This window comes from Mastomys coucha, unplaced genomic scaffold (genome assembly GCF_008632895.1).
Source record: "Mastomys coucha isolate ucsf_1 unplaced genomic scaffold, UCSF_Mcou_1 pScaffold21, whole genome shotgun sequence".
Taxonomy (NCBI): Eukaryota; Metazoa; Chordata; class Mammalia; order Rodentia; family Muridae; genus Mastomys; species Mastomys coucha.
In genome coordinates, this window is record NW_022196904.1 from 121,058,177 (window position 1) to 121,085,103 (window position 26,927).

Here is a 26,927-nt window from a genome sequence, read left to right on the forward strand (position 1 = left end):
GACAGAGAGAAAGCCTCAGAGCGGGAGGGTGTGTGGAGCAGAGCCAGAGCTTAGAGAGACCCAGTGAGGGCGGGTGCAGGCAGAGGCAAAGCCAGTGACCTCAGGTGCCTGCGACCCCGGATTCCAGGGCACTACAGGAGTTCAGAGGAGCACCGGGCTACCGGCCAAGAGGTGGTGCGGGGCTGGGGGAGAACACTCGCCTAGGTGATCGCCGGTGAGGTGACCCCAGACTCCGAGAGGTTCCGTGCCCAGGTGCTCGCCTGGGAGGTGGTGAGGGGCTCCGGGTGGCTGCGTGTCTAGGTGCTGGCCCGGGGGGGTGGTGCGGGGTTCTGGGTTGCTGGATGCCCTCTGGGTAGCCATGGCGACAGGGGCCAGGGGTCGCTGGGCGGCCGCATCGCCGAGGGGCTGAGTCGGCAGAGGGCTGCGCCATGGCGGCGCGGGGTTGCCGGCCCTGAGCGCCAGCTGCGGGCGCGCACCATGAACTCGTGGGACGCGGGCCTGGCGGGGCTGCTGGTGGGCACGATCGGCGTGTCGCTGCTGTCCAACGGGCTGGTGCTGCTCTGCCTCCTGCACAGCGCTGACATCCGCCGCCAGGCGCCGGCGCTCTTCACTCTCAACCTCACGTGTGGCAACCTGCTGTGTACCGTGGTCAACATGCCACTAACACTGGCCGGCGTCGTGGCACAACGACAGCCGGCCGGGGACCGTCTGTGCCGCCTGGCCGCCTTCCTCGACACCTTTCTGGCAGCCAACTCCATGCTCAGCATGGCCGCGCTCAGCATCGACCGCTGGGTGGCTGTGGTCTTCCCGCTGAGCTACCGTGCCAAGATGCGCCTGCGAGATGCCGCCTTCATGGTGGCCTACACGTGGCTGCACGCGCTCACCTTCCCGGCCACTGCGCTCGCCTTGTCCTGGCTCGGCTTCCACCAGCTGTATGCCTCATGCACGCTGTGCAGCCGGCGGCCTGAGGAGCGCCTGCGCTTTGCTGTCTTCACCAGCGCCTTCCATGCGCTCAGCTTCCTGCTCTCCTTCATCGTGCTCTGCTTCACGTACCTCAAGGTGCTCAAAGTGGCCCGCTTCCACTGCAAGCGCATCGACGTGATTACCATGCAGACGCTTGTGCTGTTGGTGGACATCCATCCCAGGTGAGTGGCCTGACCCAGGGCTCTGAGCACTTGGTATTGAGTTGGGAAGGTACCAGCATCCCGGGTAGGGTTTGGGGAGATCCCCTTTCTGCATCAACTCCATTAAGCATGGGGAGAATAGCAGATGCTGTTGAAAGGGGTGCCTAGAGCTTCACTTTCTGAAACATGGGACTGAAATCCCAGCTAGAACTTTTTCTTATCCTTATATTTATTCTGGGCAGGGAACTCTGTTCACTTTGCAAAGCTTGGATATGAGAGGGGGTCTAGAGGCTTGGAAAACCCTTAAGAACTCTTCAAATGATGGGTGTTGTTCCTCTGGGTCTTTGCTATCCTGGGTGTGGTGCCACCTGGATCTCCTCTCCCTGTATGTGTACAGTAATCCTCATTAAACAGATTCTCTAGCACCTTCTCCCAGGGATAAGCTCTGAAGACCCAGGTTCTTCTTGCCTTCCTAGAAGGCTCGGTCCATCGTTTTCTAGACTTGGAACCTCAAGGTCCCTTTAAGAATTTGTATCTCAGGCTCCTGAAACGAAGCCTGCCCACCACTTCCATTCTCTTGACTTGCTATTTCTTTGGAGAAGAAGTAGGGAGGCAAATGGAAAGACTGGCTGGGAACCTCCGTGGTCCTTAATGTCCCTTAGAGAGAAGAGGAGGAAACTGCCAATCAGGCTGTTCTGAGCTCACCTCATCTTTCTTCTTGAGACTAGGACATCAAGAGGGAGGGTGCCTCTGTGACCTCTGCCATTAAAAGCGGGCTCCCTTTCTGCTGCCTTGAACTCTAGACAAGGGCTTAGCACTTGACATAGAACATCACACAGGGAGTAATGGTGATTGACAGTTAGGCTTCTATGTGTGAGCAGAGCCCCAGGATGCAGGGATCCTTGGGGGGCAGACTGTAGACCCCAGTGTATGTTCACCCTCCAGGGCACAGTGGACAGACCGAGCAAAGGTCTTTGTGGGGCTTTCCTGCCTTGAGCAATGTCACTATGCTGAATGTCACTCTACCTGCTCATCAGAAGTGCATGGCTGAGTGTGTGTCTATTCCCGCCCCCTGGGTGCTCATTCCAGATGACAGGCTGGTCCAGTCTTCCCCAAATAACATCTTCCCCATAGAAGCTTAAACCAAATGTGCTTACATCAGCTCTCTCAGCAATGGTCTGTGCAGTTTAGTCATTTCAGGAGAGAGTCTAAAGCCACACTTGAAGAAACATTCCTGTTCATTGCCTTTCACTTTAGAAAGGGCTATCTCTGGGTCTGGATCCAGGTCCCCATCCGGGTCTGGTTCTGGTTCTGGATCTAGGTCTGGGATTGGGGCTGTTGCTGGGGCTAGGGTTGGGGCTAAAGCTGGGACTGGGCTTGAGGCTGGGGCTGGGGCTGGGGCTGGGGCTGGGGCTGGGGCTGGGACTGGGGCAGTTTGTGAGGATGCATGGAAATGTTAACTCCTGCAGACTTGAACAAGTCCTAGAAAGGCCACTCAGGTCTAGCCTCCCAGTGGAGGGAAACAGAGGCTGAGCCAGGAGAGGAGCCCATTGTATTTAGATCAATTCGAAGTCCAATCCCTGCTCTCAGTCCAGCAAAGAGGAGGGTAGAGGCCACTTTGAATTCTACTTAGGGACAGACTTCTTCGGTTCCTGCCAGTCTCTCTGACTTCAGGTCAGAACTACAGTGAGTCATCTGGGGGTCTCATAAGCAGGGACAAATACTGAGCAGAATCCTTGCCTTTGTCAGCTCTGCAGAGAACCTTGACTAAGCGGCAGGCTGTTTGGAGGAGTCCCTGCTTCTAGACAGCCCCCCCCATCACCCTGGGGAGCTCCATTAGGTCCCAGAGCAATGGACTCCTTGGTGAGCATAAACTGTCCTCCCCAGAGGTCTCAAGCAGGAGTGTGTCCGTGGGGACGGGCAGTGTACTCCACAGAACAGGGCAGCCAGTCCACAGGGGACTCCATGACAGCTGATCTTCAGGATGTCACTTTGGTGGTACAGGTGAGAAGACATATCCCTGAGGGCTGCAGTGGAGTCCTGCCCTACCTCAGTTCTGGATAGCCTTTGGTACTATAAACCTATGTTATGCTATGCAGTCTTTTGGTGTCAGTTCCAGGACAATAGTCTCTGGACAGTCAGAGCAGCAAGTGGAGTCTTAGCTCACTGGGAGTCATCCCAGCAACCCCACTTACCCCAGGGCTTAGCTGAAAGAGATGTTTGTGCTGCCTGCAGACCCAGGTATACCATTTGTTAGGGGGCAGGGGTAGCTGATTTTCCTGCAGACTGAGTAGCAAGCTTTACCTCTTTGCTATAATCAGCCCCTAAACATCAGGAACCTTCTTTTTTCTAAATCTGAAATCCAGAGTGGCATCTTTCATTTCTGTTGTTCTAAGGTTTCCTAAGTCACTTCCCTTGGGAAGCAGGTGGCACTTTGCCTGGTCCATACCCAAATCTCAATCCTTTTGATGCCTGCACTTCAGTTCTCCCAGCCAAAGCTCCGGACAGGGTCTAGTTGCAGCCTGTGGCTTGCAACCTTTTTAGGGGTATAGCAACTCTTTCACTGAGGTCACCTAAAGACCATCAGAAAACTCAGATATTTACATTTTGATTCATAACAGTAACAAAATTACAGTTATAAAGTAGTGATGAAAATAATTTATGGTTGAGGGTCACCACAATATGAGGAACTGTACTTAATGGTCACAGCCTCAGGAAAGTTGAGAACCACTGCTCTAGTCAGACCTCTTCTGCTGCTGCCAGGGACAGCCAAGCAGACCAAGCTCAATGGCGCAGCTGTAGTGCCTTCTTTTTCCATCTCAGCTCAGGCTCACTATCTCAGACAGATGGCTTCCCTGAGATAAGCTGTTGGTGACAGAGTCTCTCTTACAAGCTGAATAGAAACTTCCTCACAGTGTAATGGGGGTCTCTCTCTACCACCTCAGCTTCCTGTGAAACATGGCCACAGGGGCTGGCTGAGGGCTGGCTCTTGCCCCTGCTGGATGTCAGAGGTTGGCTAACGGGGCAGAATCCCACTGTGCCCTTGGCTTTACAAAGACAGAGGTTACTCCAGAAAGGGAGGCACATGATGAGCTTTAGAAAGTAAGCTCACACCCAAGTCTGTCCCTAAGATTTATAGAGCAACCAGGCAGATAGAGGCTCACAAACTGTCTGCGTAGATTCTTACAAGTCTAAATTTAGTTTACAGACTGTTGTGTGAAATGTGTCCTAATCCCTGCCTTGGCAGATATACCTCCTAAAAGTGGGGTTCAAATTTAGGGTTTTAGGCTCCTTGGAGGCTAGTCTTATCTGACCAAGCGGTATGTTTTACTTCTCCATCCCTGACTCCACCCAGCACCACAGGTGCTCCTCTTGGACCATGTGCACATGCAAGTCACATAGTCATGTTCCATGTCCATGTGATCCTCAGCTGAGCACATCTGCACCACAGCTCACTTTTGGGCATGGTACCAAGGGCCTGATGAATTTTAAAAGCCAAATCAAGGAATTTGGACAAGGATTCTTTGCTCTAGTCTAGAATGGATGGTGTAGCTCCAGTTCTAATGTGCAGGGCCCAGAGCAGGGACCACTCTCGCTAGCCCTTAGAGTGGGGACTGCTAGTGTATGCATCCTAACTGCAAATTCAGGGCTCTTTCTCTTCACCAGTCATCTCATCTCATGTCTTAAAAGCCAGAAAACCAACATGGACCAGCCGGTGAGGGCTCCAAGTGTGGGTTCTGGAAGGACAGCAGTCATTTCAGATCATTGAGGACTCAGAGTTGCTGTTCCTGGAACCTGCTGAGTGCATCTCTTTGATAGCCAGAGAGACTGTCTGCTTGGTCTCAAAACTATTAAGCCTGCACAAATCTTGTGACACTCCCCTCCCCCAACCCCAGGCCAGCACACATGTTCACACCATGATCGGAGTGAGGTTTGTATCTCTGGTTCTCTGCACCACAGGCTCCGAGTACAAGGACTCTGGGGTGCCACCACCAACCAGGTCAAGGGTGGCAGTGGGGTTAAAGGGAACACTCTAGAGTGGGAGGGCAGGAGACTTGAGATGAGCCTTGGATCTGTATGTTCTTGGCCTTGTCCTAAACTGTTCCCAGTGTCCTCATCTGAGAAAAAGCACAAGAGTAGCTCACGGGGCTGCAGGGTTTCCAGGAAGTTGGCACCGATGGCAAAGCAGTGGTGAGGGAAATGACAGCAAGTGGTTTTGTGAGCCTATCATTCTGAGAGTTCAGTGAGGGATCTCACACCTCCCTAAGGGATAAGGGTGTTAAGCTGATGGTCATACTGCTGTCCTGACTATGGAGTCATCTGACCTTACCCACCTGCCGCCACTATACCCAGGAAACAACAGAGCCCAGGCAGGGATGGCAGAGCTGGCCCAGGCAGGAAAGGAGTGCCACACTCCGAACAGGAAGCATTAGGCTTGCAGCCAGTGCCCTGGTGTCTGAAATTCTACTTGTGTCTGACTTTCATGCCAGACCATTTCTTTAGGCCTCAGTTTCCCCATCTGTACATTTGAATAGGCATATTGTTGCAGAGTCTACTGTTCTGTGCCAGCAGAGACATGGCCCAGAGCAGAATGCTCTGAGTGTGTGTGTGTGTGTGTGTGTGTGTGTGTGTGTGTGTTTCACTGCCAATCACATTAGAATCTGTGATGTCTCTGTGAGCCTCAAGTGGACCACAGAGTCAACTGAAGGAAGACTCGAAGTTAGGATGCATGGTACTAGTTCACAGTACCCCTGGCACAGTCTCTAACTACAGCTGCCTCTCACCAGTGGACATAGCATAGAACAAGAAGGATTTTACAGAAATGAGAAACCCCATGGCTTGGAGATGCCTGGATTTGAATCTAGAAGTCTAACTCTGGCTCTTCACACTTGACCACTAGGCTGTTAGCCAAGAAGCGAAGTCCAAAGAAGAGAGTGTTGCAAAGTACCTCCCCCTTAAACTGTTCTCAAGGGGACAACACAGCAGATTCCTGAAGATCTGTGCAGTCGGAGGGAGTTACAGTCCCAGCCTTTCCTTCCTTCAGTCATTCAAGTGTCTGTCTCTCTCTGAAGTCCCCCAAAGCCTTTATAGACATTAGGTTGTCCAGGCTTTGGCAAGGAAGAGCCATGCCCTCTCATCAGAACCCTGACTCCTTAGGGAGCATAAGGAAGCTCCCCACCTCTCAACACCCCTCGATCCAGTGAGTCCCATCTTCAAGTCACATGGGCACAACTCAGAGCTGTCTCTACTCACCTACTCCCCTCTTCACAGAGCTCCTCGTCACCCATCTAAAACAGAGCAGATATCTTAGTTTCTTTTCTTGTTGCTATGGTAAAATACTCTGATATGGGCAATTTAAGGGAGGAAGCTTCTCTGCTTTCACAGTTTGAGGGACAGTCCATCATGGCAGGGTAGTCGAGGTAGCAGGGGCTTGAGGCAGGCAGCTGGCCACATCACGTTTCTAAAGAGGAAGCAGACAATAGTAAATGTTAGTGCCCAGCTCACCGTTCCCATTTCATACAGCCTGGGATCCCAAGTCAGGAGCTGCACGTGCTCAAAACTAAGATGGGTCTTTCCATATCAATGACTGTGATCAAGACCATATCAATGACTGTAATCAAGATAGTCTCCTGTAGGTAAGAAGAGACCCGTCTCCCAGACGGGAGTCTTACATTTTGTCAAGTTGACAATTAGCACAGACTAACACAGTAGGCTAGCCCCACAGGCAGGGAAATGGCCCCTGCAGGTCTAAAGATGGTAAAGATCAGAATAAAAGACAACACATAGATTGAACCTCCAGGATTATGCAGGGAATCAGTGATTGACATTAGCAGTAATAATAATGAATTCCTGTTTATTTGTACTCATTGTATAATACTGTTAATTATATTATACTATCTATAATATAATTTATAATGCTCATTGTATTATTCATTTCTACACTGGATACATTCTACACTGAATACTACATTTTACAGAGAAAGAGTGTGTGTGTGTGTGTGATAGAGAGAGAAAGAAAGAGGGAGAGAGAGACAGAGACAGAGACAGAGACAGAGACAGAGACAGAGACAGAGACAGAGAGATGGCTGGTTTTAGATGTCAACCTGCCACAGCCTGGAATTACCTGGGAGAAGTATTTCAGTTGAGGAATGATTTAGCCCAGGTAGACCAGGGCATGTCTGTAGCGGAGTGTCTTGATTATTCATTGACATAAGAATGGCACCTTTCCCCAGCAGAAGGTTCTAAACTTGGGGCAGGGAAAGCTGGTGGCCTAAGCAAGCAGGCAACATGGTTTTGTTTGCTTCTCTCTTCTCTGGACTGTAGATATAATGTGACTGGCTGCTTGAATTCCTGCCTTCTGCCAAATAATAGGGTGTGTATCATGGAAGTGTGAGCCAGAAAAACCCTTCCCCTCTCCTGAGCTGCTTTTGGTCAGGACGTTTTATCACAGAAACAGAAGGGAAACTAGAACACTGTGCACTGTGCGTTTAATTCTTCAAACAGTCCCATTTAACATTATGTTGCATTATCTATAAGAAAGCACACCATGAAAACGTGATATATGATATTACACTACAGATAACGATCTTGGCAATGACACACAGCTTACTCCAGGACACAAGCCTGGGCCTCGGGTCTCTGGCTTCCTAACCACATGCCTAGAAGCCATTGCTTGCGTTCATGAGTAGCACCTCCCTGTGCCTTGGCTGGGCCACAGCATGAGTTACCTTTTCCTCTCTGTCCTGTGCAGTGTAAGGGAACGATGTCTGGAGGAACAGAAGCGGAGGCGACAGCGTGCCACCAAGAAGATCAGCACCTTCATAGGGACCTTCCTCGTGTGCTTCGCACCCTATGTGATTACCAGGTAAGCTGTGGATGGGGGACAGGGCTTGGAGCTCCAGAGGAGGGTCCCTTTGACCACATGTCTTCCCTGAAAGCACAGAGGATAAGTGTAAATACTTGTATGCTTCTCTCCAGCCTCTGACTCTCACTTAATATTAATTAGCATTTTTATTTTTAATTATGTGTATTGTGTGGTTATCTACATATGAGTGCAGGTGTCTGTAGAGGCTAGCAGAGGATTTTGGGTCCCCTGGAGCCAGAATTACAAGCAGTTGTGAGCTGCTAACATGGGTGCTGAGAACGAAACTCAGGTCCTCTTCAATAGCAGTCTGAGCTCATAGCCACTGAGCTATCTGTTTAACTCCTCAATTAGCATTTTGATTGCACTTAGTCACCAGTACCCTGGACAATTCAATTCATGTATACAACAGGTAGTAATTAAGTCAGGGAAGTTAACATGTCCAGTTCCTTTAACAACACTAACAATTTTGATTAGCACATAACGACTGCATGCACCTATGAGGCCCTGTGTGAAATTACACTTCACACACACAATGGGTGCTGACCGAATCCCTCCATTTGTTTTCAGTCTCTTTGCTGTTATCCTGTTTTTGGAGCTTCTAAGCTCCTCTCTGTTCCCTATTTATAATATATGTAACTGGTTGTTGTAAAGTGCGCCCCCCCACCACAGGATATAGAACATGAGGGCATATTTCTCCCGCCTGTTTTAATGCCCATTACCCACCTGCTTTCTGTTACCCCCTTTGTCTTGTCCTAGCTTGTGGGATTCACTCTGTACATTCCACTAGGCTTTTTAAATTGTGTGTTATGGGAGAGCATGTGGCACATACCTGAGTTGTTTTGTTGTGTCCTCTTGTTCCATCCTCTTTGTCTGAATGATAGTCCATTGAGTATCTATTCCACATTTTCTTTATGTGTCCATTGTGACCCCCAAGGCTGGTTTCTGCCTTTGAACAGTGTTGCAATAAATACAGCCATATAGGTGTCTGCAAGACTCTCATTTCATTTCTTTTGGCCATATACCCAGAGGTGGGCCAGCTGTTTCAAATAACGGGTCTATTGGGTTTGGGGGGAACCTTCGTATCACTCTCCGTAGTCAGCCTTGGATTTCCATGTGTCAAACTCAGTACCACACATCGCAGAGGTTCTTCACTCTCCAGATAATCTCATCCCATCTCGTCACCCCACACCCACACTCCAGGAGCTACTGACAGGAAGAAACAGGAAGAAAAGGTGGGGGGAACTGTTGCACAGTACAGGGTATGCCACTGACCTCTATGCACTGGGCAGCCAGCCACCCCCCCCCCCCAACAATTTAGTTCAGAATACCTGCCACTTGAACAAAAGCAGACATTTCTCTCTGTGCCCTGCCAGGTAGGCCACCTCTCCCGTGGCTGTACTGCTGGGCCAATGACTATGAGGTTTTTCATCTTCCCAGAGCACTAAGAGCCAGGTAGGGCTGCCGTTCCCTGGAACCAGGGACCAGCATTCCCCAGACCAGCCTGCTCCAGCTGTGACTGTTCCCCATGCCAATTTCAGTCAGAGAAGGAAGAAAGAAAAGGACCGCCTCCCCTCCCACCTCTCTCCCAAGCTGCTTTTTGGACTGTTGTGGGGCAAAAATTCTTCCCCTTTGAATCCTAAGTAGTTGTGTGATCTGCAAAGTCGGAACTCACAAAGGACAAGGTTTCTATGAAGGGGTGGAGGTAGGAGCTTTGACTGAGTCTGGGAAATGGTTTCCTCTGTATATGAGTGTGTTGGGGGTGGGGGAGAGAAAGGGAGAGGAAATGAAGAGAGAGAACACAGCTAGTTCCCATGCAGAAGTGCAAATGGCTGCCCCCTTCACTGCCACCCAGCCTCCTCTTCCCCACGAGGGTGAGCCAACTGTGACTACCCTCTCTCTTCTCCCCACTGGTCCTTACACAGAGCCCAACCTGGTTGCTAATTTCAGTCCTGGCTGCCAGTTCTTTCTTCAGGCCAAGAGACAGTCCTTTGCCCTCAGGACACACCAGAACATGCAGACAATGCAAATGAGAGCCTTGCTTGCCCCTCTATCCCCCCCATTCCTTGGACAGCCCAAGTATGGTGCTACCCACTGCCTTCCATGGTATGCGTTTCCTTGTGGGGAACCAGACTCAGCCTATTTCTCTCTTTGAACACAGGACTTGGAGCCATGGGGGGTGGTCCCTAGATGGTCTGACTGTGGTCAGAGGACAGGGCAGAGTCATCATTTTTTTCTTCTGCAGCTGTTCACTGGACCTCAGTACTGTTGCTGCTGTGTTGTATACAGATGACTCTTGGTACAGAGAGGCTGCCCTATGCATTGTACGATGTATCATGGGCTCCTTGATCCAACCAACTAGGTATCAGGAACACCTCAGTTTGATAATCAAGTTTCTAGATATTTCCAAGTGTACCCTGGCATCAGAGTCACCTTGACTGAGAAGCTGTGGTCTAGACCCATATTGCAACCAGGAAGCCAAGGGTACCTTAAGATCAGGACTCTGCATGAGGCTTAATAACTACAAAGAGAGGTGCCTCCTTAAGGCCAACCTTAGCTGTAACCTTCTGCTATGCAACTTTGGGACAGAGCCCTCACCTCTCTGGGCCTCCAGAAGGCAGTGTGGTGTCCTGGGATTAAAGGATGTGGAGCAACAAAATGTGTGACATAGGCTTGCCTGTATGGATTTTCAGCCAGCATCCTCTCTACCCATGACACCAGAGACTGAAGGAGATCTAGCCAGTCACAGAAAATGGGTGAGAAAGAATGTACACAGAGACCCTTCCTCTTAGACCTCAGAGAGAGGAGAGGTCATTGAGTAGGTTAACTCTAACCCTCAGGGAATATGATCCCCACTTTAGGCAAGTAGGCTTTTCTCAAGCTTAATTTCATTTCCTAGTATTCTCTCTCTCTCTCTCTCTCTCTCTCTCTCTCTCTCTCTCTCTCTCTCTCTCTCTCTCTCTCATTATAGCCTATTTCCTTCTAATAGTATCCAGGCAAAATAAAATAATGTTTCAGTCAAACTGCTAGCAGATTCATAGCTCAATACATTCCATCCAAATGGAGTTAATGTAATTGACTTTAAAAAAATATTCGCAAAACTGTGCATCCTGCATGTGAATAAACAGCATTTCCAAGGAAATAAAGGTCTTGTTCACTCCGGTATAGAACCTGGATCATCAGGGGATACCAGCCCACCCCATCACCTCCTCAGTATAGAATCTGGATCAGGGGAAGTCACTCCCCATCACCTCCTCCCAGCATCTTCTCTGTGTATACATAGAACTACCCCAAGCAAAAGCCTCAAGAGACACTCAAGGTCACCTTCCATCACTTTGTCACACATCTCTCCAGCATCTTCCCTGTGCAGACTGTAAAAGTTCCCCATGAAGATTAAGGATGAATTGAAGAGAGCTTCCAGGAGTTTCCTGGTAGGAACCCTGGCCCTGCAAAGAGAGCTTGTAGTCAAGACAAAGCCATTGCATCAGGTAGGCCCACAACCCAGGACTCTGAGGTAGGATGGAACCACCTGGTTAAGCCTCATGGCAAAGCCTGTGACTTGTATGGCCATGTAGGTGTGAAGAAGAGTGACAATCAAAACAGAAGTGACAATATGAATGGGGACTGGTCTACAGTGCTGTGCTCTAGTATGAGAGCCACCAGACACGGCTAGCTATTGAGCACTTAAAGTGTGGCCTGTCCAAACTTTATTTTTTAGTAGATGCACCTACTTCAGGTTTATGACTTCTAATATTTAGTATGATAAAAAATAATGCAATTAGTACTTCTCATAGTAACTCTCTAGTGGAATAATAAGTTAAATAGACAATAAAAAAATAAATTAATCTACAGTGTGCATGCGTAGGTGTGTGTGTATATCTCTGTCTCTGTGCTCTCTCTCGTTCTCTCTCTCTCTCTCTCTCTCTCTCTCTGTGTGTGTGTGTGTGTGTGTGTGTGTGCGCATGTGGAAGCCAGGCTTTAAGTGTTATTCAGGCTCTGTCACCTTTGCTTTCTTGTGCGAGCTCTTGCAGAGGCCTGACATATCTCTGTCTCACAATTATGCGGCTCCTCTGAGCTCTGGGTCAGTTAGACTGCTCCTGGAGTGACCAGGCAGGGCCTTCAGGACCATTGCAGATTTCTACCCACAGGCTCTTGGGAAATATTTTCTGAATTAATGTTCGTATGTCTTCAAGCGATTGTAAGCCTATCGTCTGTGCAACGATCTATACTTACAAATAATTACAGTTGTCGTAAAGCATCAGGATCAGGTTTGGAGGCATTGGCGGATCTGATGGCCCCATTATTACAGCTTTCCAGAGTAATGGAATGATGGAGAGGGGAGTGGGGTTAATGTGCAGGTGGCTCCCGACTGTTAACGTTCTATTAATAAATGACTCTTCTGAGCTAATGTCTCATAAAAGCTTAAAGGATCCGCTCAGAGCTTACAGGCCTTTGCATATGCAGATCGAGCCTTGGGGATAATCAGGCTGTTTTCCCAAGCAATCTTCAGTGCATTGTATTTTATGCACACTGTGTGTGTGTGTGTGTCTGTCTGTGTGTGTGTGTGTTCGCCTGTCAGTGTGTGTCTGTGTGTGTGCCTATATATGTGTGTGTGTCTATGTGTCTGTCTCTCTGTGTGGTGTGTTCCAAGGAGAGATACACAGACAAGGACAGAAAGAGGGAAAGGGCAAAGGCAAGAGGAGCAGTGTGAGCAGAGGACGTGTGAGGAGGAGGCTTTACTGTGCTGCTGTAAATTCGCTATGTGAAGGCAAAGGGGTCAGATGCACAGTGGAATTGGAACCAGTTTGGGAGCCTATGAGGCAGCCTGGCACCAGAAAGCATGAGTTCTGTGGTACTCAAAGCCTAGGGTTCAACTCATGTCTTTTCTACATCTGGACCATATGACTAGCACAGACTTGCCTTGGTTTCTTTCCCATGTGTTAGGGAAGATGACAGGAAGATGGGAAGCAGGAGGCACTGTCTGTGGAGCAGTGAGGTGCTGAGAGCCCCAGGGTGCTGGACTGGTGTTGAACCGCTCTGCACCTCTTACCATGAGCCTCTCTTTTCGGGGACTCTCACTGGCAACAGGTCAGGATATTAGTTCCTCCAGGACTCAAAGAATTCCCCAGCAGACAAGTGTACCTCCTCCTCCTCTTCCTCGCCCTCCAGGGACCGTGGTGGCTCAGGCTGCTGGGTAGTATGAGAATCCCCTATGGGTAAGGGCAGGCAGCTTCCTGTACACAACACACACATGGTACATATGCATGTACATGCACATGACCTCCACATGACACTCATGGGTATACATGTACATAACACATACACTCATATGGCAAATGTGCATACACATGCAGAAATGTATACACACTGCATATATGCACACAACACAAGGTACACATGCACACACATACATATGATCCACATATGCACATATGCAAGATATACATGTATACATTTACATAATGTAAATGCATTTGGCACACATGGGCATATATGTATAGTATACACATACCCCATGTGCACATATATCCACATGACACAATGTACACACATGCACATAACATATATATGCACATACAGACAAATATATACATATACATATATATACATAACACATGGCACACATGCACACACAGACTCAAGCATATACATATAATGCATTGGTATACACAACACATACATGAACACTCATGCACAAACATGAATGCATAAACCACATAGCATACACATAATACATGCGTGCATACTATTGCACACAGGTACATACACAGATGCAGGTCAGATCACTACTCAGACTTCTCTAAATGGCTCCAATGCCTTCCTCAGAATGGCCCGAAGTGTCTTATCCCCTCATACATCCTGCTATATACCCCTGGCCTGTTGACTGGTATGGACTCTCCTGAGGGGATAAGATTGGGATCAGGAGGGTGTGCAGGATTGGTCTCCATGCATTTTGAGCAAGCATAAGTGTCACTATGACTGGAGCCTTAGGGCAAGTAGAGGTTTTTCTGGTTCACACCCCAGGAAGCATATGGAAATTCTCTTGTACTTAGCTAAAGGTGAGGACACATGGCAGGAGATGTGCATTGTGGGACAAGCCTGTTTGTTGGGAAGTGGGAAGGCATGCTGCTCCAGAGGAGCCAAAGCTGTGGACATTCCAGTGTTACCTTTGCTTATATGGGGTCTGGGAACGGGGGTGGGGTGGGGTGGGTCTGGTTCTATTGCAGTGCTGTTACAGCCAGTGACCCCAGAACACCAGAGCAGCCTAACAGCCCCTCCATAACCCTGTAGGGTTCTTTTGGGATGTATTGGAGTACTGGGGCTATGTACGACACTGAGAAACTTAAACAGCAAGAAGGCATCCTAGCATCTTTTTGGCCAGGATTATGTGGAGCCAAATCCAGTCTGTGTTCATTTGAAGTTCTTATTTGTGTGGGGCCTTCCGAAGGCCAGACATGATTTTGTTTTGTTTTTGTTTTTTGGTTTTGTTTTGTTTTGTTTTTTTTGTTTTGTTTTGTTTTGTTTTGTTTTTTCGAGACAGGGTTCCTCTGTGTAGCCCTGGCTGTCCTGGAACTCACTCTGTAGACCAGGCTGGCCTCAAACTCAGAAATCCGCCTGCCTCTGCCTCCCAAGTGCTGGGATTAAAGGCATGCGCCACCACTGCCCGGCTGCCAGACATGATTTTTAAAGCAGAACTTGACGCAGATTTTTTTTCTTGGAGGGGGGGACAAGAGACAAAGGTTTAACACAGCAAATCATGACCTCATGGAAAGGGCCTCTTGGGTCAGAAAGAGGCCCCAAAGCTCATCTTGTCATCCTACAATGCTAAGATTCAGATCCCAGCATGGCTTCTACCCAGGCTTGCACTTCTCTAGCAGGAGACCCTGGCTTACTGCTCTACCCCTCTGGACCTCAATGACCTCTTGTGTAAGATGGAAGTGAGACCATTCTGCAGGATTATTGTGAGATGGAAGAATGCACATGGTGAGGCCTTGGTACAAAGGAGACACAAAACGGAAATTATGTGCATAAAAAATGAGTTCAAGTACCCCAGAATCTGTGTCCAAAGCTGCGTAGAGCAGCATAATGGCTGTAACCTCAGCAAGGACAAAATGAGTAGCAGAGTCAGACAGATCCCTGCAAAGTTGCTGGCCAGTTAGCCTAACCAACTTGATGAGATTCTAGCCTGACAAGATACACTTCTGTCCTAAATAAAATGCAGAAGCTGTCTGAGGAAGGAACATACCACAGTTATTCTCTGATCATAGATGTACTCACAAATAAATGTGAGTACACACACACACACACACACACACACACACACACACACACACACTATCTTATCTTTTGAGGGAAGCCACAATGTTAGGACCAACCAACAACACAGGACATTTGGGCAACATGACACGGCATCATTACATGCAGTACTGGCTACTTTTTATGTCAATTTAATACCAGCTAAAGGTATGTGAAAGTAGGCAACCTCAGTTTAAAAAAAAAAAAATGCCTCCATAACATCCAGCTGTGGGCAGGCCTGTAAGGCATTTTCTTAATTAGTGATTGATGAGGGAGGGCTCAGACCATTGTGGGTGGAGCCATCCTTAGCCAGGTTGTCCTGAGCTCTAGAAGAAGACAAGTTTAGCAAGACATGGAGACCAAGCCTGAAAGCAGCACCCCTCCATGGCCTCTTCATCAGCTCCTGCTTCCAGGTTCCAGCTCTGTTTGAGTTTCTGTCCTGGCCTCCTTTGATGTTGAACAGTGATATGGAAGCATAAGCCACATAGACCCTTTCTTCCCCACTTTCCTTTTTGGTCATGGTGTTTCACTGCTACAACAGAAACCCTAAGACACATGGCAACAGTGTGCCAGTGTTTGGATATTTCATTGTGATTAAGTGTGAATTCTAAATGTGGAGCTTTGTCTCATCGCTCTGTAAAAAGTGAGTATTTCCTTAATGCAGTTAGCTCCAGCTCGTCAGCTCCTCACTGAATCTGACAATGAAGTGAGGAGAATGGTAGCCCTGGTTCTCACAGGGTTAAAGCATAAGGGAAGAGAGAGATGCTGAGATCATGAAGCCAAGATGGCAGTCTTAGGGTGGATTCACTGGAGATCCATTCAAGACACAGGAGTTTTAGTGGGGAATGGCAGGCAGCAATTGTCCTTTCCTTCCACCAACTCTAGGACCTATCACACAACCTCAACCCAAAGAAAACTCTAGGAAAACTAACCAAATTGGCAACAGGGTTACAGCTGACATCCCTTCCCTCTTGTCCCTGAACCCTCTCCTAGGTAGCCCACTAACCACTGTCTGCTCTCCTGGAGATGTCCCAGGGGTGGCAAGCTGCCAGAATCTAGCTGGATACAAGCATTAGTCTTGCAGAGATCCTTCTGCTCTCTGGATCTCAACATTTTCATTTGGCAGTGGGTGGAGGAGAGGTGATTTGGGATCTCTGAGCTCTCCAAGCTTTGGGGGGGTCTTTTTGGCCTTGTGCTAATGCTGGATACTTCTCCAAGTATGGCCAATGGATCCTGGGACACTTGGGAGAAAGTCATGCTTAGAGGTAGGATTGGAGACCCAAGAACTCTTACTGCCCTTGAAACCTGGAGTCTCCATCACTCTGTGAGTTCCATGGCCACCAGGAGAACTCTAAGACCAAACTCTTGAACACATGGGATGTATCTTCCCTTGCCCTCCCTCAGTAGATGAAGGTCACTTTTAGGTCTTTTAATTGCTGCTTTTGTCAAAGACAGCCAGGACCCTGGTCCTAAGAAGAGCCCCTCCTCACTTGCAGCTGCTCTACTGGAGCAGGGCATACCTGGAGCTTTGGAGAATGTTTGCCAAGCTTTGTCTCAGCCCTCCCTCCCACATAGACTTCTCAAGAAGGCAGAACTGGGTTTGAAGCAGAGCTAAACCTGACTCTCCTGGATTAAAAGGTCATAGAAACAACCCCACCCAGCTTCCTTACTCTACAGATAAGACATACAGTCCCAAGGAATACGAAGACTTGTCCAAGGAGCTGAAGTCAGAAGGCCATTAGCTAGCCACCCACTCCATCGTAAAGCTCGGGATTCAGAAAAGGAGCTGGTTCTAAATGCTGCCTTTATAGTTGATTAACCTCATGAGGAACTTGGGAATATGAGGTAGTCCTATCTTTCAGCTTCTCTACAGTAATGCAGTTGACATGGTACTTAGATTAAGTTCCTAACCAATGCTCATTGCCATCATTGTCCCTTCCATTGCTTTCATGCAATATTAATTATAGGGGCAGGTAACCATGCCCACAGCTCCCTCAAGTAACATGTCCCCCATCTCTCCACAGGCTGGTGGAACTCTTCTCCACAGCGCCCATTGGCTCCCACTGGGGTGTGCTGTCCAAGTGCTTGGCCTACAGCAAGGCTGCTTCTGACCCTTTTGTGTACTCCTTGCTGCGACACCAATACCGCAGGAGCTGCAAGGAGCTCCTGAACAGGATCTTCAACAGACGCTCCCTTCACTCTGTGGGCCTCACAGGTGACTCTCACAGTCGGAACATTCTGCCAGTGTCGGAATGAAGGACCACTCTCCTGTTGGGGAGTTCAGAATGAGGTGGCCAGAGCAGAGGGAGGTGGTCTGGGACTCCTGGGTGGACAATAACTGCCTGGTGATTGCCGTTATTCTGATGTCTGAACAAGATCTGGGGCCTGCTTCTTGGCTCTTCCAGGGCAGATGCCAGACTGTCCCTATTTGTCACCAAAGGATGGCCATAGGCCACGCTCTGGCCTTTCTTTCTGAGAGTGTGTTTTGAGAGCTTAGACTCACCAAAGGCCTCCCAGAGGATGGTAGCCCAGGTAGTGTCAAGGACACAGAGTGCTGGTGGCAGGTGTGGGGCATGACATCCACCTGTTTGCTAACTACTGGTCATGGGGCTCCATGCTCCAAGGGACATTTTAGTGATGCTGAAAGCGAGGCTGTCTGTGGCCATCTGGCTCCAGATCTACTATGGCATCTCTTTTCCCCTTGATAGTATTTGCTGCTGTAACCCAAATATTATCCAGCTGGTGCCAACTACATCAGGATCAGCTAATATCCTTGGGCCCTGCACTCAATGGGAACACATTTAACAACCAGCTTGCTGCCTACCAGATGTCTTAGGAATGAGAAATTGGATTCAACTTTTGTCCCTCTTCCATCAAACTAATGTTTGCGTGTGTTGACAATCTTAGCATGAAAGTGGTCTCAATAGACAGGTCTTAGATAATGTTAGATTCCATGAAATCTGAGCAGGAAGTTGCCTTCTTCTGATTTGCATGCCAAAGGTAAGGGAGCCCAGGAAAGCAGGAAGATGGTGGCTGGTCTGTCCTACCTCCCCTAAGTTGGTAGGGAGGACTTCCTCTTGTCTTAGACATCTTGCCAGTCATATCCTAGGAGCTGACTTGAACGGGGATGCAGTCTTAGTTTTCAGATACTTGCTTCCATTATCCTGGTGGCTCATTGCCCTCATTCTGCAACTTTGTCCTGAGAAAGCAGGAGCTAACCAAGGTCACCACAAAAGTGCTCTGTGCCACTGATGAGAGAGTTCAGTTAGTATAAGATGCTGTTCCTGTAATATATATGCCAATCCATTGGGAGCCATTGTCTTAGTCTCATTAAAAACTAAGATAAGGACAGGAGAAATAGCTTAGCCAGTAAAATGCTTACTGTGCAAACATGAAGGCCTGAGTCCAACCCCAAGAACCCAAATTAAAAGTAAACTGGACATGGTGGTATACAATTGTAATCCTAGCACTGGAGAAGTTAGAGAGGGGACTCTACAGGACTCACTGCTCAGCCAAGACTTATCTGATTGGGTGAGTTACAGGCAGTGACAATTCTCAGAAAAGAAAAGAACAAGGTAGATGCCAGCTGAGAAACAACGCCTGAACTTGACCTCTGGCCTCCACATACCTACGTGTGTCAGTGTGCACACACATGCACACGCATGTGAGCACACTCGGCCCATGCCTACTCACTGTCTCATTATCATTTCAGACTTGCTTGAGAATGCACAAAGCAGTTGTGTCTGAGCCCTGTAAGTGACTCCTCTGGGTGGAAAGAGTGAAATCACAAGTATCATTCTCTCCTATTGCTCCACACATCCTAGTCTCAGAAGCATAGGGGGAACGATCCACCAGGGACCAACCCGAAGAATGTTATTTACCCTGCCAAGTAGCCCCGGTAGTTAAAGGCAGACTAATGTCTGCTTATCTATTTGAAAAGATGGCCTATCATTAACTCTTGGCAATTCATTTAGAAAACAACTCCAGCAGGCCTAGTGTTCTCAGGCTTCTGAGTTTCCATGGAGACCAGAAAGGCAATAGTTGTGACATCTGAGGAGGTTTTAATATCCTCCCATTGCTGGGAGAGGTATGCTCACACCTGCCTTGTTAGAGAAAAAGAACGCGGGCACCAGTGAGGACTGGCCAGGACATTTGTTTGGACTTGGTCTCCAGCTCTCCCCGGCTAGTCTTCTGGGGGATCTGGTAAGGTACACCCCTCCTTTCTGTGATGGGGAATATTACACCAGTGGCTTGAAATTAACCAGGGTGGAAGTTTTAGTACACTCAGAATAGCTAAGTGTTATAAATCAAGCCTTCTCCCCAGAGATCTGGTTGTCACCCATCTACCAGCACAACACAGGCCACCCCATTTGTCTCTGGAGCAAAACTCTCCTGGTTCAGAATCCATTTGGTCCCATCTATCCTAAAGCACAATATTCACTTCTATAGCTTTCCTAGTAATAAGCAGTTGCCTACCTTCTGTTATCCCAACACTCAAAGTGCTAGGGAAGTTCAAATCAAGCATGAGGGTAAGATAGCATGCACAAAATTACTCCCCTTTCCACACAATACTGCTGAAGTTGGGCAACAGATGAATGGGGACTCAGAGGGTGGGGTCAGGAGACCGGAAAAGGCAAATCATGACAACCACTTCCCCCATGTTGCTTTGGAAGGAGAGTAACCCTGCAAATCCTTTCTCTGTTCGCTCTGTATAGGCAACATGTTGTGTACCCTGAGTTGAATTGAGATCTCCTTGTCCCTTCCTTAGCCAGGAAGCAGGATCTGCCACCCACAACACCACATATCTGGAAGGATGTACGCTGTAATTTTCACTATGCCTCTAAAACTGCTTGCCATCTATTAAAACTCGATACACTGGCATCATGTCACTGACAAAAACCCAAATAAGCCTGTTGATGGAGAGTTTTCATTATCACTTAGACACAGGCTTGAAAACCCAAGGGAAGTGAGTAGAGAGCAGCTCCATTGGCAATGGACACTAGCCAATGCTGCGGCAATTGCCTTCCCATAAATGTTTATAGTCAGGTCTGCACACCTCTGAAACATGCCCCCTGGGGTCACTGTTCCCACTTGAGCGATCTACCTCATTCTGGTAAACCAATTAATCCAACAATGCGAGTTTTTCTCAGGTTTGAGGCATAAAAACAACAACAAAGCCAAGGCAAAGTCATTGGCTGGCTTAACTTCCACTAGTTTACAGAGTCACGTTCACTGCGCTTGCGCTTGAGAGGCACTGGGCAGGTGAGACCATTTTGTGAAATTTGAGAGTGGAACCTACAGAGGAGAGGACTTCCAGATCTCAAATCCACTCAGAGCGTTCGGTTCAGGTCTTACACACACTATTAGTCTTTTATGACCTCTCTGCCCCAGTCTATGCTTTCCTTGGATCCCTTCTAGGGGGTCAGAATCTCAGAAACTTAGGGCCCCTGGGATGCTTGTTGAATGGCAAATCATTAGAGTCTGGGTGTTGCACGGCTAGCTCACCTCCCATAGATATTTGTCTGTGTTCACCAAGCATGGCTCAGTGGCCTCCTTGGCTCATCTCTGGTCTTTTCTTTCAGGACTCAGCTAAGGCCCCCATCACTGAGCAATAAACCTCTCGCCTTGTGTTTGTGAGATTTGTTTTTTTTATCATTTGTCCTTGTCCTTGAGAGAAGGTAGACAGAGTAGAGCCAATCCTGTGGACTGGTCGTCACCTGTTCCCAGTCTTAGATGCACAGCAAGCACATCTGTGCTTGGCTGTGATGTGGCTGCCGGATGAACCAAAGGCTGTGTGTTGTCAGGATTTGACCATAACACGGGGTTAAGTAAGTTAGTTGCCTGATTTTCCTGAGGTTATTCTATAAGGTGCTAGAAATTTCATGGATCAGCTCATAGCCTTCAGCCCATGAACACCATGGAGAAAGGGCTGGAGGCCATGGGGTTTCCATTGCCTTCCTGAGGTCTGAGGGTTTGAATGGAGATAGTGACTCTTAAACTTCCTCATCCTCAACTGTCACCAAGGAAGGTGTTCAGTATGAACTCCAGAGTTCTCCACTTCAAAGGTGAATTCAAGCAAGCTGGCAGAACTTGAGATTCTATGATCTATATATGATGTATATATTGGTGTTCAGGCGGCTGAGTCAAGTGATCTTCCAACTGTAGAAAGATGGTCTTAAATGTCTGGATTAAATGTCCAGAAACCCAGATGTCTGGCTTGGGCAGTGTTTCCTTTGACCTCTGTGATGATCTAGGAAGTAGATCCTACTAGGCATCTTCACTTTATAGAGAAGATTTTTTAGTCCTGGGTACACAGAGACTTGAGGAAGGAGCTAAGCAGGGTATAGGATCCAGAAGGGTTTGGTGGCTGTCAGTCCCCATCAAAATGTATCCCTCCCTTCAGCTCCCAATCAACTGTCTCCTTTTGCTACTAGTATCTAGGGAATTCTGAAGGGCAGTGCCACCTTTATCCCTCACAGTGATAGCTCACCTACAGGGACACTATCTGATTAGTATTTTAAGAGTTGAGGGCTCCTTGTCAACCTGTACTTTCAGGAAACTTTGGGCCATCATCTGCATGAGCATAGTACTGAGCAGCATTCCTCTAGGATTCACACAGAGATGAGGGACTGAGTCTGTTGTAGGGAGAGGGTAGAAGGGCACAGCCTCTCCACCCAGTCTGCTCTTACAGGCATCTGTGTAGGAGGAGCCTATCTTGTAAATTCCCCACCTCCCTAACAGCTCCCATTTCCTCCCAAGCTCAAGCAGCCTGTTGTCTCCTAGGGAGCTGGGGAGCTCACTTTCTTTCTGTCTTTGCTCCTTGCCTGACCTAAGGGAGATGGCAGGAAACACAGGCCTTTTCTGCCTCTCTTCAAAAATTGCTGTGGATTTACAAGTCTCCTCAGCTCCTTCCCTGACCACAGAGTAAAGAACAAAAGATGAACACTTTGGGCAGTCAACTTCTGGGAGGGAGAAGGCATGGGACCTAAGGAATGGAATTGTGAAACATCAGTGATCCAGCATAGAGAGGGGTCACAGCTGGAACTTAAGCTGTGCCTCTCAGCCCGACCCACACATCATAAGTCAAGGACTATGATATCCCAGAGATCCGGAGAAATGGGCTCCTGCAATGATATGCTGATTGGCAGATGGCAAAAGGTAGATTTGACCAAGAGCTATGGAGTTCTTATCTGTCACCCCATAGTCCTGTAAGCCAGAGCTTCCTGTGCCTTGCAGGCCCCAGGGGAGATGAGTGTCGAGGTGGGCCTAGGTTAAGGGTGCTACTCAGTGCTATTCAGGGCTGTTTCAGGAGCCCCTGAAAGTCTTTGAAGAGGAAGCAGGCTTTGAGCCAGAACTGCTAGTACAGCCTTCAGTGAGACATAGATGTGGACCAGCCTGGGAAGGATCCAGTGGGGTGGAGCTTAGCATGCATCCAGGAACTCTGTCCAGTGGATGCTTGGAAGTGGGCAGTATCTCCCAAAATATGGTGAATGTCATTTGTGTTCAATGGGGTGGATGTTTGTGAAGCCAGAACAAAATTAGAAAAAGACAGGGAGAATAATCCACATGTATTTAGCTATCCAAAAAGAGAAGAAAGAAAAGTAGGAGGAAAGATAAGGAAAAGAAGGATGGGGGAGGAGGGGAGGCAAAGGGAATCACGTTCACTTTGAGGGCGTTCACTTTGAGGGCATTGACAAGTACTCATCTTTTAAAATTGAATATTTTATTTATTCAACACCTATCCCTTCCCTCTAACACCTTCCCTCCCTCTCCCCACACAAGCTCTCCCTTCCAACTTCATATGCTTTTCAAAACCCACTGAGTTCAATGGGTGTTGCGGGTATGTGTGAGGGTACAGGGCTATCTATGGGGCATGGACAATCTACCCAAGGCTAGACCTCAGAGGAAAACTGATACTCCTTCTCCAACAGCCCTCACTACCAACAACTCCTCAGCCAGATTGGGGCTTTGTGATCTCCTCCCCCAGCCATGCTGGAATGCCAACTGGCTTGAGCTTATGCAGTTCTCGTGAATTTAGCCAAGCCACTGTGAGTTCATGTGCACAGTGGGTCAGTGTCATGCCCAGACTGTGCTGCAATCCTCCCAGCCTCTGGCTCTGACAATCTTTCTACTGCATCTTCAATGATGGCCCCCAAGTCTTGGTGAAGGTGGCGTAATATCAATGCCTCAGTTAGGGCTGAGTACTCTATAGCCTCTGGATCTCTGTAGTTCGACCAGCTGTGGGTCTCTGAATTAAACCCTATTTACAGCAAATACAAACTCCTCTGAGGGTTGAGAGCTGTCCAGTCTGAAGGTGCAGGGAAGTGATGTCCTAGAGAGCAATGTTCAGTCAAATATATACAGCTGTGGGGCCATTCACTGGAGCATGGTCAACCTATCTGGCAACATGTTTAAAAACAAACTGATTCTCTCTTACAAGAGCCGTGCACTGTCCATGCTTCCTCAGGTAGAGCTGAGGGCTCATGAACCCCTCCCCCTCCATGCTAGAATGCTGACTGGTGTGATCTTGTGCAGGCAGCCACAGCTGCTGTGAATTCAGAAGCACAGTGGCTCTGTCATGTCTAGAAAACACAAAGGTTTTCAGTCTGATCCTCCCCAACCTTATGACAGTCCATGAGCCTTGCTGTGTGTGTGTGTGTGTGTTATAGATATTCTATTTATGGCTAAGCATTCTACAGTCATTTATCCTCATTTGGTCCGTTGTGACTTTCTCTACTACCTATCATCCACTGTACAAAGATACTTCTCTGATGAGATTTCAAAGCTGCATCAATGTCTGGGCAGAAATATAAACTTAGGGGGCAGTTCAATGCTGTCTCCATTTATAAAAATAATAGTATTAATATATAAAAGAACACATTCGCCTCTGGAGCTTATGAGCTCCCCAACTATGGATTATTGGGTAGATTTACAGTACCAGGTATATGTTTCCTTCTGTGTAGTAGGCCTTAAATCCAATCAGAAAATAATCAATTACCCCATAACACTGGTTAACTGTTGTACCCATGGGCAACTTTTGCCATGCTGGTCTTTACTGTAGTTACCAAGATTCCCAGCTGGCTAAGACTGTTAATGACATTTTCCCCAGCACCCTGCATAGCACATTCCAGTATTATGAGAGTTAGCCAGCAAGAGAGGATGCTTCCTGGTCAGTCTTGATTTTACCACATCCTATGACTGATGTGTATAGTATCTTCAGCAGTAGGATCGTCTCATCAAGTTCAGGTGTACAAGGAAGCCAACATTTACCCTTAATGGCAGTGTTCATTCCTTTATTTATTTATTTATTTATTTACTTATTTATTTGCTTGCTTACTTACTCACAGGTTGTCCCAGCTGACCTTTAATTCACCATATAGCCTACACTGGCTTCAAACCTGCAGTAAATCTTGTAGTGATAAGCAATCCCCCTGCCTCAGCCTCCTGGGTGCTAGTACATACAGTGACAATTCAGTTCCAAGAAACCAAGCCCAGGCAGATTCCCCCAGGGTACCTCTTCAAATGATATCTTGAGTGGGGACAAATGTGTGTCTTTGTTTTGTGATTGTGTGACAAGGTTGACATCCATGCAAAGCCTGCGGGCTACTGCTACCAGTCCCTGGGAACAAATGGAAGAATTAACACAGCGGGGGCAGCCATGGTACAAAAGCTGGCCTCACACTTCTTAGGCATGCCGCATCCTCCCTTCGTGGGATGGGGGATATTGCACGGTTCATTCTTACAGTGTGTCATGTAAATACGCACTTCACATTTAAAGGCCAAATACGAATCAACTCAATAGCAACAGAGCTCTGTTTATCGTGTACACCCATGTTTAAGGATTTTTTAAAACAATTGATATTTTAGAGTCAAAGGCCTATGTGTATACCTTGGAAGTGTCTGCACTTAGAAACTCTGAGACATGGTATTTCCCCTTTCCCGTCACACATGCCCAATCAGTCTACACAGTCACCATTATATTTATTCCCTAGCATGGAAGTAGAGCTCATGATCTGATGGCTTCAAAAGATCTAGACTCTCTATCTGGAGACAGGCAGTCTCAGGCTCAGGCCACACTCATTAATACCCAAAGAGAACAGGCTTAGGGCAGAAAGCACATCAGAGGCCATCACAATGGCATTCCTGCAATGTGTCTGGGTGAATGGAACCAGGTCATAATTGCTCAGGGCTGGTTAAAACCCCCAACACCCAGCCTGCAAATACCCAGGTCCCCATTGCCTTCCTTCAGCTCCTCTGTTGCCAAACCTTTGCTTGAATTATTAATAGTAACCAACCCACCCTGCTCAAGAAAGCTTCAAATGCCAAGTTTCTTTGCAAACTGAAATAATTCCAAACCTCAGCAGTCCTGTTTCACAAGAAATGTGTAAACACATCCCTCCTGGAGCATAGAGGCATTCATGGGATCTGGTGCCCCACCAGGCTCATCGGGGTCTCGTGCAGGAAACTCAGTTGCTCTGAGTTGCAAACAGTAATCCAGAAGGTACCTGGTCTTGCTCTGCCTGCCACCTGGGGCAGTTACCTTGCTGTTGAATGGATCATGGTCTTTGCTAAGGCACTTCTAGGCGAAGGGATTGAAACCTTGCCATAGAAATGTTGTCTTCTCATTTGGTGAGCATGGAGGATGCTTTTGGGTAGATAAAAAAAATCTTCCTCTACTGTTTTGTTCAGTGTGGTGGATGACAACAGACACCACCAGCTATACTCATGCTCCCTCCCTCCCCAAGGAAGCACAGTGAATATACCTTGCCCAGTACCCAGTAGAAGAAGCATCACTTCCTGTAGTTGAGAGGAAAGTTGGTTGAAGGCCACCTAGCATGCCCTCCTGGAGGCTCCAGGTTACTAGGGCCCCAACGACCAACACTTTATACTCCTATCTTCGTATATTGCTTTTGTTTTTGCTGTCTCAAAGGAAGGTGAGCAGAGTCATGCCACCCGTCACTGGAGGCATCCAGAAAGGGCCAGTAGATGACACAGAGGTCTTCCATGGCAAGGACACATCAAGTGTATCCAGCAAGGCTAAGGCTAGGATTCTATGAGGAAATGGACTTTATATCTTAGAATTTCAAGAAAAACAAGATTTCAGAAAATTAAAGATATTTCTGATGACACTTGGTTGGTTTCTACAGTGTTGCAGTTCCTCTCTAGCAGACTCTTTGGAAAATGAACTGAAATACATGCAGAGTCAGTGCATCCGTGTGCATGCCCACAAACGCACACCGCATAAGGCAAAGGTTCAACACAAACAGCTGAACACTGAGTACCAAACAAAGGGAGCAGAAGGCTACTGTCTTATGTCATTGTGCTTTTAACTTTGCTTTTTAATTTAACCAACAGAACTATGGTTCCATTATTCTTAAATAAAATATCACTATTAGCTCTCCCAATGTGGCAACATTGCCTTCCCTGTGACACACCTGCCGACGGCTGTAAGCTGATGAAACAGGACTCAAGAGATTTGAATCCAAGGCCGATGCTGCCTGCTCTGTTTACAATGGCTTATGTTTTGTGAATATATATCAAATGCTGTAATATATTTTTATGATAGAATTGATGGTTAACACAAGGGAAATAAATATATTGTGATTCTGTCCAATAAAGATTCCTGTTATAAAATCTCACCTGTA

The 26,927-nt window shown here is 47.8% G+C and overlaps 1 protein-coding gene across 1 annotated transcript; it reads left to right on the forward strand.

Annotated features, from left to right (window-relative positions):
* Gpr26 (G protein-coupled receptor 26) lies at nt 1-26,927 on the forward strand. Its single transcript, XM_031388589.1, has 3 exons — nt 1-1,145; nt 7,876-7,989; nt 17,307-26,927. Exons 1-3 carry the CDS (start codon nt 478-480, stop codon nt 17,536-17,538), a joined length of 1,014 nt encoding a protein of 337 aa, XP_031244449.1. The 5' UTR covers nt 1-477; the 3' UTR covers nt 17,539-26,927.